The following is a 20502-nucleotide window of genomic DNA, read 5'->3' as shown; positions in this document are numbered from 1 at the left end:
AGCCAGCTCTCAAAAAAATGGTAACTTGGAAAACCTGGGATGAAACGTTAATCTTCCACGTGTTAAAAAATACCCCTTTAAAAATATGCAAAAGTTACCTTTAGGTCTGTAATTTCAAAGCTAGAGAGTAGCTTTTTCTAATAAAAACAAAAACTGTACCCACTCCCATCTACCTGAAATGCAATGTCCCACTCACTTATCCCTTTGTGCAATTCCCAGAAATCTATAAAAGCTGAAGCTGTAATGCTAAAGTATTAAAAGTACTGTATCCAACAAAAAGTAGAAGTTTGAAAATTTAGTCTTGAACAGTTAGTGCTCTTGTGGCCTGTCTCAGTACTGTACAAGTTTTGTCCAGTAAGGATATGTACTGTATTAAAAGTGTACACTGAAAATGAAGTGTAACAAGTGAATTAAACATATGCATGAATTATTTGATTTAATAATCAAGAAAAATTTTATTTCTGTGTATGCTAAACCTTTCAATTCTTGAGGCAAAACAATCTCCAAACAATTTTAGTGGTTGCTGGTAAATTTTAGGCTTTTAATACAACAATTCAAGTGCAAAAGTCATTTCTGGTAGTTATAGCCCAGAACAGGAGAGATATATTTGTGTAATAATAATGTGTAAAGTCTGTTGATGTTGAAACAGTGGTGAAGCCCACTATTAATGTTAAATACTCATTACAGCATTGAGTTCATCATAAATACGTACTGAGGTTGCTAAATCTTTGGGCTGGGCCTCTGTTCTTAAGCCAGTGCATTAATATTATTCCTTTTTCAACAGTTATTGAAAGAACTGAAAAATTTGCATTTCTGACAGCTTTATTTTCACAAGAATCTACAATTTAAACAAATTATCTAAGGCATAATTTACATTACAATTACTAAGCTCCTACCTGTGGAAAAGAAAAACCTTTTATTCAAAGTGCTGTCATACATGATTTTTCCTTTTAATAGCCTTGATTTAATGTGGTTTTTCCTTTTAATAGCCTTGAGTTTCTATTGAAACTATACCATGGGTAGTATATATCTTATTTATTATACAATTTTATTATAAATTTTGTCAATCTTTGGAATGTGTCAATAGTCAGGGTACTCACCAGAACATCAGAAGGTAATTAAGTAATTCATTCCAATGGAATGTTATTTTAATAAAAGAACTTTCAATGCTTCACAGTAATACAGCTAATTCCTTGAGTATATGAACGGCTAACTTTAATAACAACATATGATCCAAACCGATGCTGTTGAAAATACTCTTAATTTGAATCTTCAGAGCAGCCTAGCCAAGATTATAAAGCAGAAATGACATTGCAAAAAAATATCTCTGACCAGGAAGGCAACAAATGCAAAATGATCCTGGAAGAGATCTTTTTTTTTTTTAAGAAACTGACTGTAATTATCCAGATTCTTTTGTTGTAAAACTTGGAGGTTAAGGTAATATCTGTATATAGCAACAAAATACCCAAGGACAGTCAAGGAGTAAAGTAGTCAGTTTTAGCTTGCATTATCTACTGTGTATTCAATATACTTTTTTTTTCCATTGCTTTCTTTGATGCAACTGGTGTGTACTGGTTGTCACTTCTTCCCATGTGATAAATTACCCAGTATTTATAAATAAATGTTAAGTCTATTTGGAATCAAAATATTCAGAAGGAAAACTATTTGAAAGTTATGCATTTGCAGTGTATTCTATTTGGCCAGTGATTTAATTTTGTATGTTATTAATAATTATATTGCTGATCAATTAATGAGCTAGATATATTTGGTACATTAATTGGGGGAAGCTGGGATAGCTTCTCTATTACAGAACTTGCTTTAAGTTGCAGAAAAAATGTGTCACATTTTACTTTGGTTTAAGTAACATTCCAGCATAGCGTAGCATCTTGTGTTCTATTGGCATTTTTATAAGGACTATAATCTTGGCCTAACCCTCTGAATACAGAATTTTTAACAGCAATTTTTTAATTCTGTCTTAATTATCATTCTTTAAAATACTGAGGCATTCCTTTTCAGTACAAGAAATTTCATGACTGCTTCTCTTTTGAAATGATTCAGAAGAGAAGTGAGGTGTGTTGTATCAAATGGCAAAAAGTTTCTTGAAGTAATTTTACTATGGATTTCAGTGCATCACAATTTTTCACATTTTATTATCTGAACTAAAGAACATCACTTTTGTCTGGAACGTCATTAATTTTCTATTATTGTGATTCCAAATTTTTTTGTTTTCAATATGTTAATAAACAAATGTAAGCTATCCTCAGGTATCATTTCAACATAAGCTGTTGAAAAATTTAATGAAGTGAAGCCATAGTATAATGGAATTTTAAGAGAACTTTGACACCCTTTTTCATTTACAATACTGTATTTTGTGTTCATGTTTTCATATTGTACAATATAAACTTTTGATACTGTCTGCAGGGATTATTTGTTTATGGAGAAATTGTACTTTTCATATTTTATAAACAATTTGGCATTGTCTGCAGGGATAAATTTTTGTCTAGTGAAACCGTATAATTTTCCTCTGTAATTCTAGGGTTTTCAAAAGTACTCATTTCAAGACCCACTATCTTGCCATGTACTGAACTCCATTAATCCACTCTTATTTGCAAAGCTGTAATAAACTAAGGAAATTTCTTCCCCAACTGTAACTGCTAAGTTTAAATAAAGCCTTCCGATAAGACTAACATTAATATAGTGCAGTTCTATGATCTTGGCATTGCTGTGCATTGGACTCACAATGTGCACTTTACATGTCATATGCAATCTTTTTTTCAATAATTTTCACCTTTCAAGGTTTATCATTAATTTTTGCTCTTCTTCAGTTAAACTTTAATATCCAAATTCCACCCAACTACTTTATATTTCTTATATGCATCAATTCATTCCATGGAATTAATGGGTACTGTCCGATAAATGTTTAATGAGCTCTAAATGATTGCTGTTTTTACTTTACACATGGCTTAAGCTGCGTGTTTGGCTGTGAAAGAACCTTTTATTTTTATGTTAACACTAGGGAAGCTTTGTTTAGAAGCTACCAGTGGAGTGTATTATTTTTTACTGTTTCCATTCTTGTAGTAATTTTCATCAGCATTTCATATTGAACAGGCTTTTAATCATGTATGGATTTTTTTTTATCATTTCATCATTATTCATTTAAATTTATGTGATTTTCAGTAACTTTTATTTTTAGGTTTGAATTCGGTGTGAATATCTTTCATGTTCTATGTTAACGGTTTTGGGTCTTTCACACTACAGTATCTGCTTAGGGCTTCCCAGCACACACAAGTTTTTTTTTTCACAGATTTTCAGTTACAGCTTGTATCAGCAATTGAAAAATCATTCAAAGAACATATGCTAGATATGGATAGAAACCAAACTTATAAACTTCATACTGGAGTACCATTATTACTGTACTGATAACCCAAGGATTTATACTACTGTACTAGCGGGGAATGAAAGCAATTCTTATTTCTAGTCATAGGGTCACTGGAGCTGATTTCCAATTTAAATTTCACAAGCACTGTAAGTAAACCACAAAACAAACAAGGCATAGCATGGCATTTCATACAATACTTTAGCATTAGTTAAGTTACTGACTAGACCTGCTAAGGACTTCTACCCGACTCGAGTCTGGTCCACATACATTGCACTGGCACCATCTTGTATCCTTAATTTTTTCATACTCAGCCCAGCCTTACTTCATCCTTGACAGAGAGGAATTACCTTCATAAGTGTACCCTTGCTTGGTGACTGTCATGATGACCATCATACTGCACTTTCTCAGAATTGTGGGCACTGGTGTAGGACCCAATGTTTTGCCTCAATCGGTCATGTCTATTGCTTTTGTTGGGTTTCAAGGCTTAAGCAAATGCTCAATCCATGTTCAGGCAGGCTGATGGACCACTAGGCTTCTCTGCCTCCCTCATGTAATCAACAAATTTATTCACTGGATAGCTTAGGTTTAAAAAAATTAATCCACATTTGTTGTAATTAGAGGTTTCAACCCTCTGTAATAAAGCAAAACTGACATCCCTTGTTCTCATTTGAAACTAAATTTAAGATCTGGAATACCCATAAAGGGTTAGCCACCTCAACCACTGACAGCTACTGTGCAGTTACCCTAAGTAATTACTTACATTTTGGATAGGAGTCAAAAGGACAATTGAAGGTGTATGTAAAGTTAGGGTTTCTGTATTAAGTAACAAAGCTGAGTTTCCGTATTGAGTAACACAGATGTTTTTCAAGTTCAATTTTATTTTATATCTACTTTATATGTACCATATATTTTAAAATACAGGAAACGCTGGTATCATGAACTAGAAATACTAATACTTTTTATGTTCCAGTTTTTCGTATGATCTGATCTGATCTTCATTTTTTTCGTATGATCTGATCTTCATTCTTTTGTTACATCAATTATCTAAGTACATTAGTGTGAAATTAAACTGTTGTACAGATACTTTAATTCCTATATTATTGAAGATTATTTGCCATATGCATGCTTCAAAATTTATGGCGATAATTATTACTTATGTGCAGTTGTAGATTATCGCTCATCTATCTTATAGATATACTGTATTACACTTTCATTGGTGAGATATGACTCTTCTCACTAACAAGACTCAACCTTCTGTTTTTATGTACAGTACTTTACTGTATACATTCATTATATTAATTTCTCAAGTCTCTGCAATAAGACTCCCTGCAATACGACTCCCAGCAGGATATTCAAGTACATATATAAATTTAAGTTTTTATATTTGCTGTTGTAAGAATTGCAGTGTGTACCATATATTCAATATCACATATCATTACTCTGTATTTGAAAATTCCTATAATATATACCTGTATTGAGGATAGTGAGTCTTGATGTTAGCTGAATATACTATATACTACATCATATATGTATGTGATACCCAAAAAATAGAGGTAAAAATAATTTTAATGTATGCATTTCTGTAAATACCATATTGGACATTTAATGACTTTGCAGTGTAACAAATCTCTCATATCAGTATGCAATTATTTTTTTTTCATACGCTATACAAAATACGCTTATTGGAAATATATATTCATAACTTTTACTGTTGTCCCCATGACTGACCATGATTTCTTTGTGCAATAAGACTTTGAAATAGCCACATATATATCAGTGGTTCCTATTCAGAGAAATTTTAGTACTGTATTATAAGTTAACAGTAGTCTGAGCCTTCATTTTTCCAAAATCTTTTTGTAACAGTAATGTCCATATTTTTTTTAAACAGGAATTTGAAGTCTTTTACTTATGCCCTTTTTGTTGTCACCTAAATATACAGTGAAGTTCCATGATATTTAAACTTGCCAAAGTACTGTCATAGAAACTAAATGTTTTAAGTTGGGAGGCATAAGGGATTGAATAGTGATTCCTGCCTATAAAATGACAATTCAACTTAAACAGAGATGCAAATTTTGCTTACTTATGACAGGATTCACATTTCTTTGATACGGATACCAAATATTTAACTGATACTTTACTCACATTCCTTCGGTTTGTTACATTAGTACAATAATTTTTAAAGGCTTGTTGCACATATTTGTTGTACTCAGGATTTAGTTTGTTGTATTTTTCTCTTCCTGATATGGAAATAGCATTATGATTATGTATAAATTACAGCATATTCTAAATTAACATCTTATTAAATTGACAGTATGGTTGCTTATTGTTCAAAACCAAAGAAATTTAGTCTATAATGTCGAAATGAATCTAGTTAGTATGCTAAGCTTTAAGGCTTACAAAGCTGCTTTATGCTCTCTGAATTATACAGATGCTCCTCTACTTACCATAGTTTGACTTGCAATTGCCTGAAGTGAGAATGGGTAGCATGATACATTTGAAAGGATTTTGAATTCCATCTTGTACCCACACTCCAGTATGCAGTGCAGTACCAATTTCTCCCCAAGCCAACTGCAGCATCCACTCAGCCATGCTCTCAGGCACTGTAAAAATCATAAATGTTAACCATGTGCAAACAACGGTATGTGTTGAATTTTTTATTGTATGTTTGTGCATATTATGCCTACTACACACTCATGTGCCTGATACTGTACTTTCTGAATGGAAACCAACAATATTTCATTGAATGCATATTTTAATTTTCACAACCACATATGTTAAACTTTTATATATTGAAAGCATATTTTCTGTATTTTCGCATCCCGTCATGTCTAATTAACATCCTTGTCTCAAACTTAGCATTTTTTTCTTTTCATTAAAAACAAGATTAAAAGAAAATCTTGTTCAGATGGTATTAATTTTACTTTAGTGACGTGGTATTATAGTTTCACAGTTGGCTATATTTTGGAACTGGTGCTACTTAGTATGTAACAAAAAAAAAAAACCACTTGGGCGGGTAAAATATTTTCCAATTAAAATGCGCTTACCATCTAATTATAAAATGTGCTTTGTTTTAGGTAAATTTATCCAGCTTTAGTTGATGACAAGTGGTCTGAGCACATTTTAGGTAGGCTATCCAAAGAACAACAAAAATTATTGCAGTAGCCAAACTACTGCACATGATACTAAGTTACTATGTTTGTACAGTAGTGGATTATTTTGTCCATCTGCAGGCTACAGCAGGTGTTCTGGCTTGCCTATGTTGTTTGGTATATGCAGTTGCTTTATCAACAAAAAGGTTTTCCCACTTACAGTGGGTTTCTTAGAATTAATCCCCATCATAGGTAGAGAAGCATCTGTATCTAGATTTATCATTAAAATTTGTTAAGTGTTCTGATAATACAAAAGAATATTTTAGTTTATGGTGTATTCCAATACTAAATTTAGAAAATTAAATATTACTAATAATAAACACATTTAAGATTGATTGAACACAGTATATGCAAAAGAATAGGGTTAGATTATTTTATGTAAGGACAGTACAGTATTGTACAAGCAATAATTTTACATGTGCATTTATGTTTACATCTGATTGGAATAAGGTTACAGTGTTACCAAATGGAGTAAGCTACCAGTAATGTATGGGCAAACTGTATTAGGAGTGTCTGAATGCCTTGGTCCAAAAAGTCTTCAACTTTGTTTCAATTTATGTTGCCTGAGCACTTCTGTGTAATAAAGCAGTGATAAAAATATACGGAGCTTTTTCAATTTATGTTGCCTCACTTCTGTGTAATAAAGCAGTGATAAAAATATACAGAGGCTGTAAAGTATTTTTGGTTATATTTTATACTACATACACTAACAGTTAAACACTGGCTCCTAGCCCCAAGATCACTCTTACAAACTTCAGCTGAGACATTAACAAATATATTCAATCATACCATTTTTTGTTATTGCATATTCTGGGCAGCTTACAACTTTTGTTATACTGTATATCCAGTGGCCAACTTCATTCCAATGAGCTGTGGGGATAAGGATAGTACATGTAAAACTATAGTTTTGTATACTGTACCATGAAATTTTTACATTTGAAAGGTTATTCAGTACTGTACTAAATTTTCCCCCAAAATTTTCAGTGGTGCATTTTGAGAATCAATAACAGTTTTAATTTTTAAAAGTTGCTTAACTTGATTTTCTTGCCTTTTTTTTTTTTTAAGTTTCTTTGTGCATTTATGTGTGTCTTTCTGCAATATTGTAAAATATGTTTAAATTATATTCAATAAAAAATGTAACAATTAAAATGTATTTATATCCTTTATCTTTTTAAGATCCAGCCGTAACTTGATGTTGCATCAAGTTGTGGTGCCTTAACTCAAGTTATGGCGCCTTAACTCAAGTTATGGCGCAGTAAGCACCGTTAAACAGAGAAAAATTGACTTACAACGGAAATCAACTTATGGCGCAGCAATGGAATGGATCCTCTGCCCTAAGATGAGGACGCACTGATTGTATGAGAGTCATAGAAAGCTTTACTTAACCTAGCCTTGCAGCCTACCTAGCTGCAATAAGCGAATACTAGGACTATTAGAATCCGACATAATTCTAAATAATTTGTTGAAAACTAATCCAGATTATCACAACAAATTGCCTATAGCCTGAGCACAAACATAACAAAAAAATTGTACTTCACGAAATATGAAATAACAACTGGAAAAATCCAACAAAGTTGCTGCAAATGGCACAATGTTAACAACACAACAAGCAGAAACAAATTGAGCAACAGCTGCCAGGTTGTTCCTGTGTTCCCCAATAGTGGGCAGGGCTGTCACCTAGGTAAAAACAAAAGAACTGCCACCGCTAAATTCAAAAAGTTGCCACGTGAGGTATACACATTAGCCATGTAATTACTTGGCAAGTTACTTATATGAAAATGGTTTGGAAAAAAATATGATTGTGTATGAAAAATTACATATAATTTACATATTCACTGAACTGGAAAATCAACTGCAAGAGCCATACAAGAAACTCTCCTGATCCCTGATCCATTGCCATCACAGTAGGCTTAGAGGAAAGGCAGATGAGAGGCAATGTCCTAGTGTCTTGATGTATTAGACATTCTTAATCTCAAATTTTCTTAATTTCTAATATTAAAACAGACTATAAATCATTTAGATTATGGGATATTCTTCTCTTGAAACCTTGAAGGGTGAGTTGTATACCATGCCTCTCAACTGTAAAACTTGAGTACCTAATATGGCCAAACATGGGAAAACTGTTCCAAACCTTGTCTTCTGTGCAGGAACCAATATTAACAGACTAATGACCCTTACGGCACTGGGGGTAAGGGGTATATTCAGGTCAATCTCCCAGGTAGCTTCATGACTCCTCCCCTTGTAAGGGGCCTCTTGGATGGACTGAACACATCTTCAACAAATTCTGTGTTTTCCATCTACTGAGTACAAATGCTCAACATTCGTCCAATTACATGCCCTTAATTTTCCCTTTGGATTCTTCTGATCATGTAAAAAATAGATACACTGAACAACAGTAGGATTAAAACTTTTTGAGACAAAAAAGAAAAGCAAATTTTAGGAAGGATCCAATATTAACTCATTTTGCTTTTATGTTCTAAAATGAGAATTGGCCAAGGTGCTTAATACATATTTTCAACTGATTTATGAAAATTTGGTCAGATGACCTGGCACTAGAACCATCTGGTTGTTCAGTAGCATGATAAAAAATGGTCATAACATAAAAAAAATAAACTTGGGAATGATGAAAATGGTTGAACATCAAAAATTAACTTTCTAAAATGTATTTATTACTATTATTATTAACATCATATGGAGCCTGATTTTGACATTACTGTCTCTCATCTAAATATCTGGGACAGTCCACCATTCTGTGCTCCATAGTAAGGGAAACATCACAGGGGTCTTCTCACAGAAAGAATTCCATTTGTTATGCCATTATTGTTCAAGACAAGATTGTTAATCTCGTGTCAGTATAAGGAACTGAAGAATAATCAATACCATTCAGTTTTGTTGCATATTTGGCTTCTTCACCTGCTTGTTCATGACCTCTGATACACCTAGTCTAGCACCCAACAACTGGACTGATTTGTAAAGGGATGCAAGCCCACTGTACCACACCTGGATTTTCTGAATAGCTGGCTGAGATGGGTTAAATGGTCTATTGGCTGAGAGCACTCTAAAGGAAACAATAAATAGTGAAAACTCTGCCATCTATTTAGTTCACAAGTTCGAAAGATTTTAATTTGGCTGTCAATTCAGCTTTAAATATAAATTTTCATAATAAAATTTCCCATTGGGATACTGCTAAAGACAGCTATAACTCAGTGCCGTTAGGTACATCAGCATTCAAAATGAAAGCTTGGCTGACCCAAATGACTGTCTAGTTCACCAGTTCTCCACCAGGTGTGCTTTGAAGGCTTTACATCTTCAGAATTCTCCTTGACAGCCCAGTAAATTTTGGGGAGGCTTGGGAGGGGTCTGCTTTATATACAAGTTTGGTTTGCACTAAACTTGTTTACATACAGCCTGATGTTTCTACCTCTACTAGCTGTAGATGATGTAATGCAAAGACAGAAAACAAGCACAATACTGTACAGCAGTGGTGTTGCAGGAAGATACTAGGCCCCCCAGTTTAAATTCCCTTTGTAGCTGGACTTCAACCCTTTGGTGGTCAAAAGCAGATATTCTTGCCCTAGCTATCATGCCCTACGATGGTCGAAAGCGACTTTTAACCAAAACGTTTGAAAAACGCCACACTACACTGGTGTCGTAGAATAATTACCACCATTACCAGACGCTGATCATGACGATGTCTACTATTATCTTAATGAAAAAATATTTTTAGTTTATTTACAATTGTGCTACATATGTCTAATGACATTATTTTGGTTCTTGTTACCTTTTACAACTTGCGTAGAGCTGAGAAATGAATGGATATATTTATAGGTCTTTAACAAATGACGTTTGTTCACAATATTATGATCCAACTTAATATCAACTTAGGTAGGTGTACGAAGTGACTGAAACTATAGTTATAGTTTTGAATAAGTGCAATGCAGTCTGCTACTGCTGCTTGAGTTAATTTCCAGGGAGAGGAGATAAAGAGGGAATGGGATAGGTTGACATTTTGAAGAGATTTTGGAGGGTCATAAGTCTTTTGTGTTATAGATATGTACTACTTTGATATATTTACATGACAAGGAAATTATACTATAGTTGAAAATTAAAACTTGATAACAGAGATTAGGCTAGTGTTGAATATAAGGTTGTGAGGAAATCTACATTTCAGTATTTGATATGTTTGCATACAGTAAGAGTTGAAATTATTTGCAAACTGAGCTCTATAATTTTAAATAAAGGTTTACTAATTACTATCATTTTCCTTCACTCACATGGCTATTCGAGAATGGTATATTTTACTAATTACAGAATTGGTACATTAGTTTTGTGTAATTTTCTTTGCCCCCAAAAATATCTTGGCCCCACCTACACCCCCAACTGATGGAATGCCAGGTACACCACTGCTGTACAGAAGAAAATCTGCCAGAAATAGTAAAAATCATTACTGCTGATTCACACGTATGCTCAAGGACATGGCATGAAGAATCCTGACAAGAATATGAACATTCCAATGCCACCTGATGGGATACAGGTGATTACAGGGACAGTTGTTGCACGTCAGCCAAGCGTTATTATTTTGTTTATTCTGAATGCTGATCGCACCTAACAACACAACGATATAAGTTATCCTTAACAGTGAGTAAGATTCATTAAAAATAATGAATTGTATGACTGAAAATTATCTTTTATCAGCACCCCAATTAAAACCAGAAACTACTTTTAAAATGCTGAGTGACTCCTACAGCTTTAATTTCAAACTGTCAATTTGGCAGGTTAGCTTGCTATAAAAAATCATACCCAAAAACTTGACCACCACCTCATAAAGAATGAGTACCTTTCAATATAAGGTTTGGGATGGTTTTCTTACAAGTACTCTGTGAATCGAACAGCTCAGCTTTAGATGAGGAAAATTTGAGAATATTTTCATCAGCCCATTTGGTCCATTGTGAGGATATGGTGTATCTCTGCAGACACTGGAATACTATTTCTATCTGCATCCATCTGTTTGGCTGAATTGTGTGAATGTTCCTGGCTTGGGCCATTTTGATTTCTAGATGCTCTTTATAGAGGTTAACTCATTTATAACTTTCTTTTTTGCTGGGAAGGATTCCTCAGTCCTCACTGACGATAGGTCAAGCATTCTTGCTACTATACTATTATTGCCTTTGGGAGATACTGACCGTGGTTTCTTACATCACCTCTGGTAAGCATAAACCATCTTTGTGAACTGATGAATATTACGTAATGTGGTTTCAGAGCTTTAGGTTAATTTCTCTGAAAGATACACATCTTTTATGTAACACTGGTACTGATTTTGCTGCTTGTGTCTACAGAGGCATGTGTGTATTTTGTAGAGGGAGCCAGAGTAAATGAATTTACATGCAAGTCAGGTGCTGAAGGTTCCAATGTGGCAACAAGAGCAGACATGGCTGGGTTTCTAAGAGAAGCAGCAAGGATACTGAAGCTTCAGTTGTTTTCAATGCAGAAGGTTGTGCAGTGGTATTTAAATTACTAGAATTATGATGACCATGATATGAATGTTTTAAATTATCATTATAGGAGGATTCTGGCAACTTGTTAGCACCCATAGGCTAACCCCTTGCTCTCCATGGCTAATTTTTTCATTGTGTACCATTTCAGCTCTATCTCTCTCTCTCTCTCTCTCTCTATGAAATCTGAATCAAGGACAGAGCCAAGAGTGAGGCAAATGGTCCCCTACACAGTGGAAACAACTATTTGAACAAATGTGACTGTCATCCACTTCCAATAAGCATTTGAGGCATTTCTTGTTCTCAAATTTTTCTTTAAAATGGCCATCCTCAAAGCAACTGAAGCATTGATTTGGTCTTACTTAGACTTTCTTACTTTAAAATTCAAATATCTAATTTTGCGAAATTATGACAAGTATTTACATTAGAAGAATAGCATCACGGTATTTTGTCTGTTTAACTGCTTTTGGTCATATATATTTGAGACAAATTAAAATATTCTTAGAGAAATTATTTAACTTCTCTCAAATTAACTCTTCTGCTTAGATTGAAAGAACTGTGTGGCTTCAGAGATGTAAAATCATCAGATGGTTTCAAATTCAATAACCTTATGGCTTATAAGTCACCTTTGGCCTTGAGAGTTTTCCATATATTTTCCTTCAAATGGTATTTTACAGGATAGCCCACAGGACAAAATACTCTGGCTAAATGATAAATTAATAGCACAACCTAATACCTAAGTACTTCATGATTTAACCCTAGTTAAAGATGTATGAATAATGATATACTAAGGTGCTACTTCCATAAAACACTATGATGGGCATACCTCAGCCTAGGCTTTTTTTAGGCAACCAATGCCTAACAAAACCACGTAGCCTACTGTAACTACATATCTGCTGATGTAAATTTTACTGGCACCCATACCTTGGTCAGCTAGCCTAGGCTAGGTGAACAAAACCATGGGAGATTTTACTCCACACTGTAAAATTTTACTTTAAACCATGGATGCAATTTGGACTGGAAAATATCTTTTCCATGTGCTTCAGTGTGTGCTATGAACATTTCCAACATTCAAATGACAAACCGACCACACATACCCTAACCTAGCCTAGGTTACCAGGTCGTTACACTTGTGACCAATATTAGTTCGAAAGCAATCCATAAAGTTATCCTAATCTGAAAGAGAATTATCAATGGGGCAAAGGTCCTTTCATTTTACTTGGTGTGTTTTCCCCTATCCAAAAACCCCACTTTCCTCAAGGGATTTTATGAGCTACCCTAGAGCAAGAGGCTGTGCCACCAGAAGGGTGGCTTAATCTAAGAGGCCGACGACACTGTGGTCCCCCTGATTGTAGGATATACGGGTGGGATCCATTAAAAGTACTCCTTTGTTAACGAAACGAGTGTCAAATAATCAAAACACACATTCAAACGTGAGAAATTTATATTTTCAATTCCAAAGTAAAATAATACCCTTTACATATGAGATTGGGAAAATGGTAAACATTTAAGGTTACGATATTCCATGACAAATGGGCCATAGGCCTGGCATATAAAAATCTTATATATTTACAATCTGTGTATACTCACAAACACAGGAAGCCAATCTATCAAGTGTGCTTACTCAACCTCGAATATTATCATGGGATACAAAGTTGGTTCGCCTTTTTGCAACATCGCAGTCATGTAAAACTTTCAAGTATAAATTAAAGTCATGTTCAAGCCATTAATCAGATACTCTTTTATCAATATTACACATACCTCAAAACTGAACAACAGACAGACTGAAACATACTGGAATACAGAATTTATACCAAAGGCCGGGTGCTGGGACCAATGTGGTTATTTAAATACGATACATCTTCTAGAGGATAAGCTTAGGCTAACCTAGTCTTGGCAGTTTCTCCCGAATCCCATCTAAGGGGTGAGTAAATTTTCTAGTTGATTTCAATTCTTAACATTGCCGCAACGTCTGCATAATAAATTGCACAATTTAAATGTTTCAACTTACCAAACAAATCAAACCAAGCAAAAACGGTAGTCCAAACACAGAACAGTGAGACAATAACAAACATTGTTTTAGAAATTTCTCTTACCTTCACGTCAAGGATAGCGCAGTGAGCAGAAGCGAAGTCTCACTGTAACTCTGACTATCATATCCTTGATCCTTTTTCTTATTACAATGCTGGTGACATCTGCAACTTCACTAACTTCCCTAGTTACACTTAAACTCATTGTCCCTGAAGGAATCTTACTTAACTTCTAGCCCAACGCTGCTGGATAAGTGTTATAATTGCTGACGTTGTCAGTGCCACATCCACTGTGTTCTGTTTCCCAGGGTAATCATAAAACTGTTACTTTTGGCAATTTATTTATCGAAACAACAATTTTGCCATAATGAAAATAATTTTATTTGATGCTAGATAATATAGTATTTTAATTAACATGTATTTGTAACATACGGCAAATTTACAAATAAATCAACTGTGCGAGTGGATGAATGATATACAAAACTATATTTTCTACAGAGAAATTCGAAGCCAGTGTATTTATAATATCTGTACAAATTAATATATCAAAAATGCTCAAACGTAATCTCTTGTACTTGATTTACTTACACTTCTTAATGTTCTTACAACTTCTCAGCTTCTAACAACGGGAAGGAGGCTCATAAAGATTCAAGGGCCTAAGCCTTGGCAACTGCCAAGGACGAAAGAGAAATGATTTTGGCGGTGACGTTGGCAAGCCTGACAGGTGCGTTCACTGTAGCATAATATCTGGACTTATTCATAAAGCACTGATAACCACCACTGGTGATAATTTTAAAGCATATTGTTTTGACAGGGTTTCAAGTTTATTTGTATATTAGCATTAGAGATATGCAGTAGCTCTCATGACACTAGTGATGAATAGGATTTGACGTTGATTAAATGAAACATAACCATTATAGTCAATGGATTTTACTCATTAGTTAATGGCAAGCCCACCTTATAAGCACGAGGTTATCATATGACGAAACAGACAGGTAGACATGAGGTACACAGGGAGCTTTATGGAAGTTTCGAATTCAAGGTCCATTGTTTAGCTAATTCCATGTGCTGTCATGTCCTTTGTTATTGCTTTGGTTACCAATTACATCACTATATGTTGCGTTGCTTACTAACGGACAGAAGTATGCAACCCAACCAAACCCAACAGAAAAAATAGAAAGGAAGGTTGAGGTCGGAAAGTTGGAAAAATTCACTTGGAGAAGATGAAATAAAGGAAGCAAAGAGAGCAAGGTAGCGCCATCTGCCTCTATCACCAACTTACAAGTCTTGTCTTTATCAAGAAGCTAATGGAAAATGGACTACTGTAACCTCATGCATTTTTCTTATCTAATCTGTGTTTGTTTGTGCTATTTATACTATATAATTCATCGGTTTATTATTTACTTCATGAATAAATAGTTTCTGTGCTAGTTAGGTCTGAAGGTTTGCTAACAAAGTTGGATTAGTCACATTTGGTTTTTGATTATCCAGATAGTCCAGAGTCTGTTAGATAATTTTGTACATGTGCATATTTCTTGATTTATTTTTCAATTTTCGTTCTAAGCGATCGTAACTTACAACCAGAGTTGAAATGTAAGGGCTTTAAAACGTTTCCCTTGTGAAGAGCTAATGCTAAGGACTATGTAAACAACTCACATGTTTCATGTTTTTTCGTTGTCACGTCAGTACTACTGTTTCATATCTGGAACTTCAGCTCTGAATTGAGAGCTTTTTGGCTCGGCTCAGGAAGACATTTGCATGGAGTGTTTAAAAGCCTTTGAATTTCGCTCGCTCACGTCTAAGCAACCAGATGAAACTACTGCGACTGAAACTTCATCTATTATAGGACTCGTCAGAGCTAAGGCCAAAAACTTACCCATTCAGTTGCACTTAGCTTATGGGTAACTTTTTGCAATACTGTCTATGGAAGCTAGGTTTCATAGAGACTTTAATTATAAATTTGTAACTCATGATCCCTGCATAGATATCCTTGGCTCTTCGCCAACGATCTGGGGACAATTTGTAAGATGCATGCCCATCTTGTGGCACTTAACTAAAAAACTGTACGGAAAACTCTCAGTTCTTGCACGATGTTTCTTCTCATTTACTGGCTGCAGCTAAACAGCAAAGAAGACGAAACTGCAATATTACTTTAAGGTGCTGCTTCTATCACTGCCTTCTCTATTCTGCTATTATTACCAACACTACCAGTACTGCTAAAGATAATAATTTGAGGAGTAAGAGAAAAATGAACTCATATTAAGGAAAGTATTCAATGTAAGTTGCATTTCTCTTCAAGTGCGTCCTTCAGTGTAAAAAGCCATCATTTTTCATGGTCTCGTGCCGCAAATGATATTGATCAAGCTTTATCAGAAAGAGCATAGCATGAATAAGCGTCCTTTTAAGAACAGTTGAAAATCAGACCAGATGATGATGATGTATCAGACCTGGCAGACGCGTTAGCAACAACTCTAACGATAGCGATTCTTTTTGTTTCCACAGTGAAAGCGTCATACCAGTTTCATCAGCTCTTCATCCACGGATACAATTTGAACACCTTTTCACCGGTCGTTTTGGAGTTACTCTCGCGCTTGTCAGTTGCCGATCTTATCGAATTTTCAGCTCTGATGCTATTCGTGATCGCCGAGAAAACTTTTCGCTTCCCGGACCCGTCTTTAATGTCTTTTGAAATTTTGGGATTTCTGGAGATGTTGGAGACCTTTGGCGAATGCGGTAGGGGAGACTTGAGCGTGGCGTGGCTGCCTTCTTCCTCTTGGTAGTTTTGGGCGGAGTTCAAGGGTTCTTCCACTTCGACGTGATAGTTGTAGAGATGCGTCGGCAGAGGAGGCCATCCACGCTGTATGAGGGCGTCGTTCACTTCCCTTATGTGCTTTTCGACAGCCGCGTGGAGTTCCGGCGTGAATGGGTCCCTGTGTTTGGGGGATGAACGAGGGAAATTCAAAGAATCACACATACTAATAAAACACTTCGTCATTGGGTTCTTAGAATACGTTCTACATCATAAATGATGACTACACCACTTTTACTAACTAATTTATTTCGTTACAGTAACCACATAAATATATGCTAAATCTAAAGGTAAACTATTCGAAGCGTACACAAAAACTAATTATGAGTGTCTACTTACAATTTTTTAAATTTCAAAACTACATTCTTTGGGGACAGAGTTGAAATTAGATGCAGTGAGTGACTTGAAGGTTAAGACTGAAAACTACTGAATGAAAACTACTGAGTGGACTAATTAGATATTAATAACAAAAGATCAGAATAATTTTCCTTTGTTGAAGATGGTCGTTAACTTGTTGGTGCTTAACTTCGACAGTTATGACAGACATTGACAACTAATTAAAAACCCAAAAACTAATACTTTTTTCTGTAGAAGGTGTTTTCCGGGGTGACTCTCCTGAAGGCGCCGTTTAAATTAGCCAAGACGCATTTGAGACGAAGAGGATCGACTCTCAAGTGGAGGAACTGCATGATCTTCAGTAATTCGTGTTTTGGATTTACCTGCATATTCTCGAAGTGAACAACATGGAGATTTCTGCAGAGGAAATTTGCGCTCTTTATGTCTTTGTTAGTGTTTATTATGTTTACATTAGTGACTTTTTATCGCACGCTGTAATCTGACCAGTAAATCCGAAAAAAACTTGTTTATGATATAAGATATTGCCTTTATTGACGAGGTTTCCTACCTGGCCCCAGTGATCCAGTCGTTCGCAAATGCTCCCCACTTTTCCACCTTGCTTTGAACGAACCGTGCCCAGTCTGGGGAAAAAATTAAATTCATTAATCACGAGAACGAATATCCACAATTTTATCAGTTATCATACATACACAATGTGTTTCTTATATGTGTGTTTACTAGTACAGAGTTATTTAAAACATTAGCATTTTTTCGTTTTACATGATGCCGAATTGCTATACAGTTTACCAAGTAAAAAGTTACATTGGTCTTGCAATATCTTTTGCCATTTCCGCTTATTTTTATGCCAATAAAGTAATAGTATTCAGAGCTTTATGGGGTATGAGATAATTTAGTCTACAACTAGAGTAATTAAGAATGCGGTCTGTTGCACTTTTGTAGTATAACACAAGCATACAAAAGAAAATTATAGAAGATGAAAGATGATGCTGCAATGAAATGCAGCAAGGAAGGCATTTGCCTACGCAAGGCGTTTATCTTTCAAACAAAGATACAGCTTACCGGACCACGAAGATCGAATTTAATTTCATCTTCTGAGTTCGAGGAAAAATGGTCTGATATCGACGGGGAATAGATCAGAAAGATTTCAACATGGAAATGGCAACAGATAATTAACAGCAGCTGTACTCAAATTTTGCCAGCTAAGCCACCCTCAGACCGGTGTACGTGTCTTCTCAAAAACGACGCTGTATTCGCTACGATTAGGTTAGGCATTCTACCATGGTGATGAACACTTCTGTATGGTTTACAAATCTAGTGGATTTTCTAAACTGTGATTTTAGCCACATTATAACCTTTCGATTCAATATACTTTTTTTCCATCAATATTTTTGATTACGTATAACCTATTTCTTACGATCTAAAGGCTTAGATTAGAATGTTCTAAGTCACAACAACATGTGTCATATTCCTAATCCCTGTCTCCTTTCCCGTTGTATATAATTATTTTGTTTAAGGATATTTATCTGCTCTTTGAAACTATTTAAGTTATTACTAAAACAAAAGGTGGCAGCATTTGATGGAATCACAACAGTAGGGAAGGAAAAAACTGTTCGATAATCTTTACACGTGTTCATAGTTCTTAATCTTCACTCATGCTGGGCTCATTCTGATGCAAAATAACTCGAGTGCTGCCGCATTTTGCTTTAGCAGGTTTCCTTTTCCACTCAAACAAAGACCCCCTCCACCCCTCATCATATAATACTCTACATCTGCCCACTCATTTGAAAATTAACTGAAAGAAACGACACTTGTAGGGACATTCACCAGACGTGTAAAGAATTGATGATATAATAATAAAACCTACGTCAGCCTAAACTTTATATTGTTGGTCAAATTCCGCTCAAGATGGGACAGTTTCCTGAGAAACTGGCTTACCCAAAACGCCATGTCTTACCTTGGCCATGGAAAGCTAGAGGGCTTGCGATTCCCAAGTGCCCTCCGTACTGGTAATTCCTGAAAGCTATCAGGGTGTCGTAAGGATTCCGAAGCAAAAGAATCCCACGACCATAGAATTTTTCAACGATCTTCGACCTTTTGTCTCTGCAAAGGAAAACGGCAAGAATAGAAACCTCCTCGTGGCACACTGCAGGATCTTGGGATGGATCATTATTTCACACACAGACTTCATGTCCTTTTAGCAAAGTTGCATAACAATATATAGATACTACAGGAATATATGAAATTTGGTGGAAAGCTAGCCTGAGCGTCCACCCTCTTTTCTTTAGATATATTACTTTAGGTAGTCGAATATTTATACTGACTTTCCTTGATATTTTTAATGCGTCACACGACCTAAAGGGGTGATGCTACCCAATTATAGTTTGATCATAATACAATGTGTGTGTGTGTGTGTGTGTGTGAGAGAGAGAGAGAGAGAGAGAGAGAGAGAGAGAGAGAGAGAGAGAGAGAGAGAGAGAGAGAGAGAGAGAGAGAGAGAGAAGCGTTACAAGTCTACGTGTACGACTCTTCATTTACTGTATTACAACGACGAATCCTCAGAGGAAGTTATCTAACTTGGAGACCAAAAGTTAAGAAAGAAACTCAGTATTTAGAAAGACATTATTTCCAATATGATGTCTGCAGATGAATAGACTTCAAGAAATAAATGCACGAAGTAGATTTACCAAAAGGGGCAAATTAATGAAAACTCTAGAAACAGATGCAAACACAAGGTTTCAGAAAGTTGGAGGATTTCGAAAAGATGAGAAATCTGAGGAAAGGTCTTATAGTTAATTTTGAAAACCAGTATTGATTGAATAGCTCGGTCTTACATATGAAGGGGGTTCAAGGCAGTCTGGAGTTTTTTGAACCTCACTATGGCAAGGTTGGGGCCTACAACCAAAAGATCCCAAACACATGATGAAAGGCCAAAAAGTTCATTTTATTCCTGGACAAGGCAGAAATGGAAATATGAAAGATCAAAGTTAGTACCAAGAAAATAGTAAAGCATAACAAGCAACTGAGAAGGGAAAGATCATGGTTTGAAAACATGTTCTAATTAGGACTGTATGGAAAATGTATATAAATAAAAAAAAATACGTCTTCAGCTTACCTTGACTTTGGTACAACACCCAGGGTGTATCCATGAGTTTTGACGACTATCGTACAGCCACATTCCAGTGGATCGCTCTCGCCGTAAAATCCTAAAATAAGAATAGAAACTCTTCTCGTAAACACATATATGACGTAAGGCGCCACTCTTCCATAAAATGTAAATAACTTTAAA

The 20502-nt window shown here is 35.2% G+C and overlaps 1 protein-coding gene and 1 long non-coding RNA gene across 8 annotated transcripts in view; both read right to left on the bottom strand.

The window, feature by feature from the left end:
• Nucleotides 1-5862: 5862 nt before the first annotated feature.
• LOC136829315 (uncharacterized) lies at nt 5863-14117 on the bottom strand. The gene is made up of 2 exons (XR_010850353.1): nt 14032-14117; nt 5863-5979 (listed from the first exon to the last, which is right to left on the bottom strand). It is a non-coding gene; the product is annotated as an uncharacterized lncRNA (long non-coding RNA).
• A 257-nt stretch (nt 14118-14374) lies between these two features.
• Nucleotides 14375-20502, bottom strand: part of LOC136829313 (sialate:O-sulfotransferase 2-like) — a 55462-nt gene continuing 49334 nt past the window's right edge. For all 7 annotated transcript variants that reach the window (XM_067087678.1, XM_067087681.1, XM_067087680.1 and 4 more), the window contains exons 6-10: nt 20329-20419; nt 19171-19316; nt 17764-17836; nt 17439-17612; nt 14375-16980 (exon numbers count right to left, since the gene is read on the bottom strand). In XM_067087678.1, the coding sequence (XP_066943779.1) occupies nt 16575-16980; nt 17439-17612; nt 17764-17836; nt 19171-19316; nt 20329-20419 (890 nt within the window). In that variant the 3' untranslated portion in view covers nt 14375-16574. The remainder of the gene's footprint in view (nt 16981-17438; nt 17613-17763; nt 17837-19170; nt 19317-20328; nt 20420-20502) is intronic.

The sequence above is a fragment of the Macrobrachium rosenbergii genome, chromosome 44 (assembly GCF_040412425.1).
Source record: "Macrobrachium rosenbergii isolate ZJJX-2024 chromosome 44, ASM4041242v1, whole genome shotgun sequence".
NCBI lineage: Eukaryota > Metazoa > Arthropoda > Malacostraca > Decapoda > Palaemonidae > Macrobrachium > Macrobrachium rosenbergii.
The sequence above is the reverse complement of the archived record's forward strand: the minus strand, read 5'-3'. Positions and strand labels throughout refer to the sequence as shown.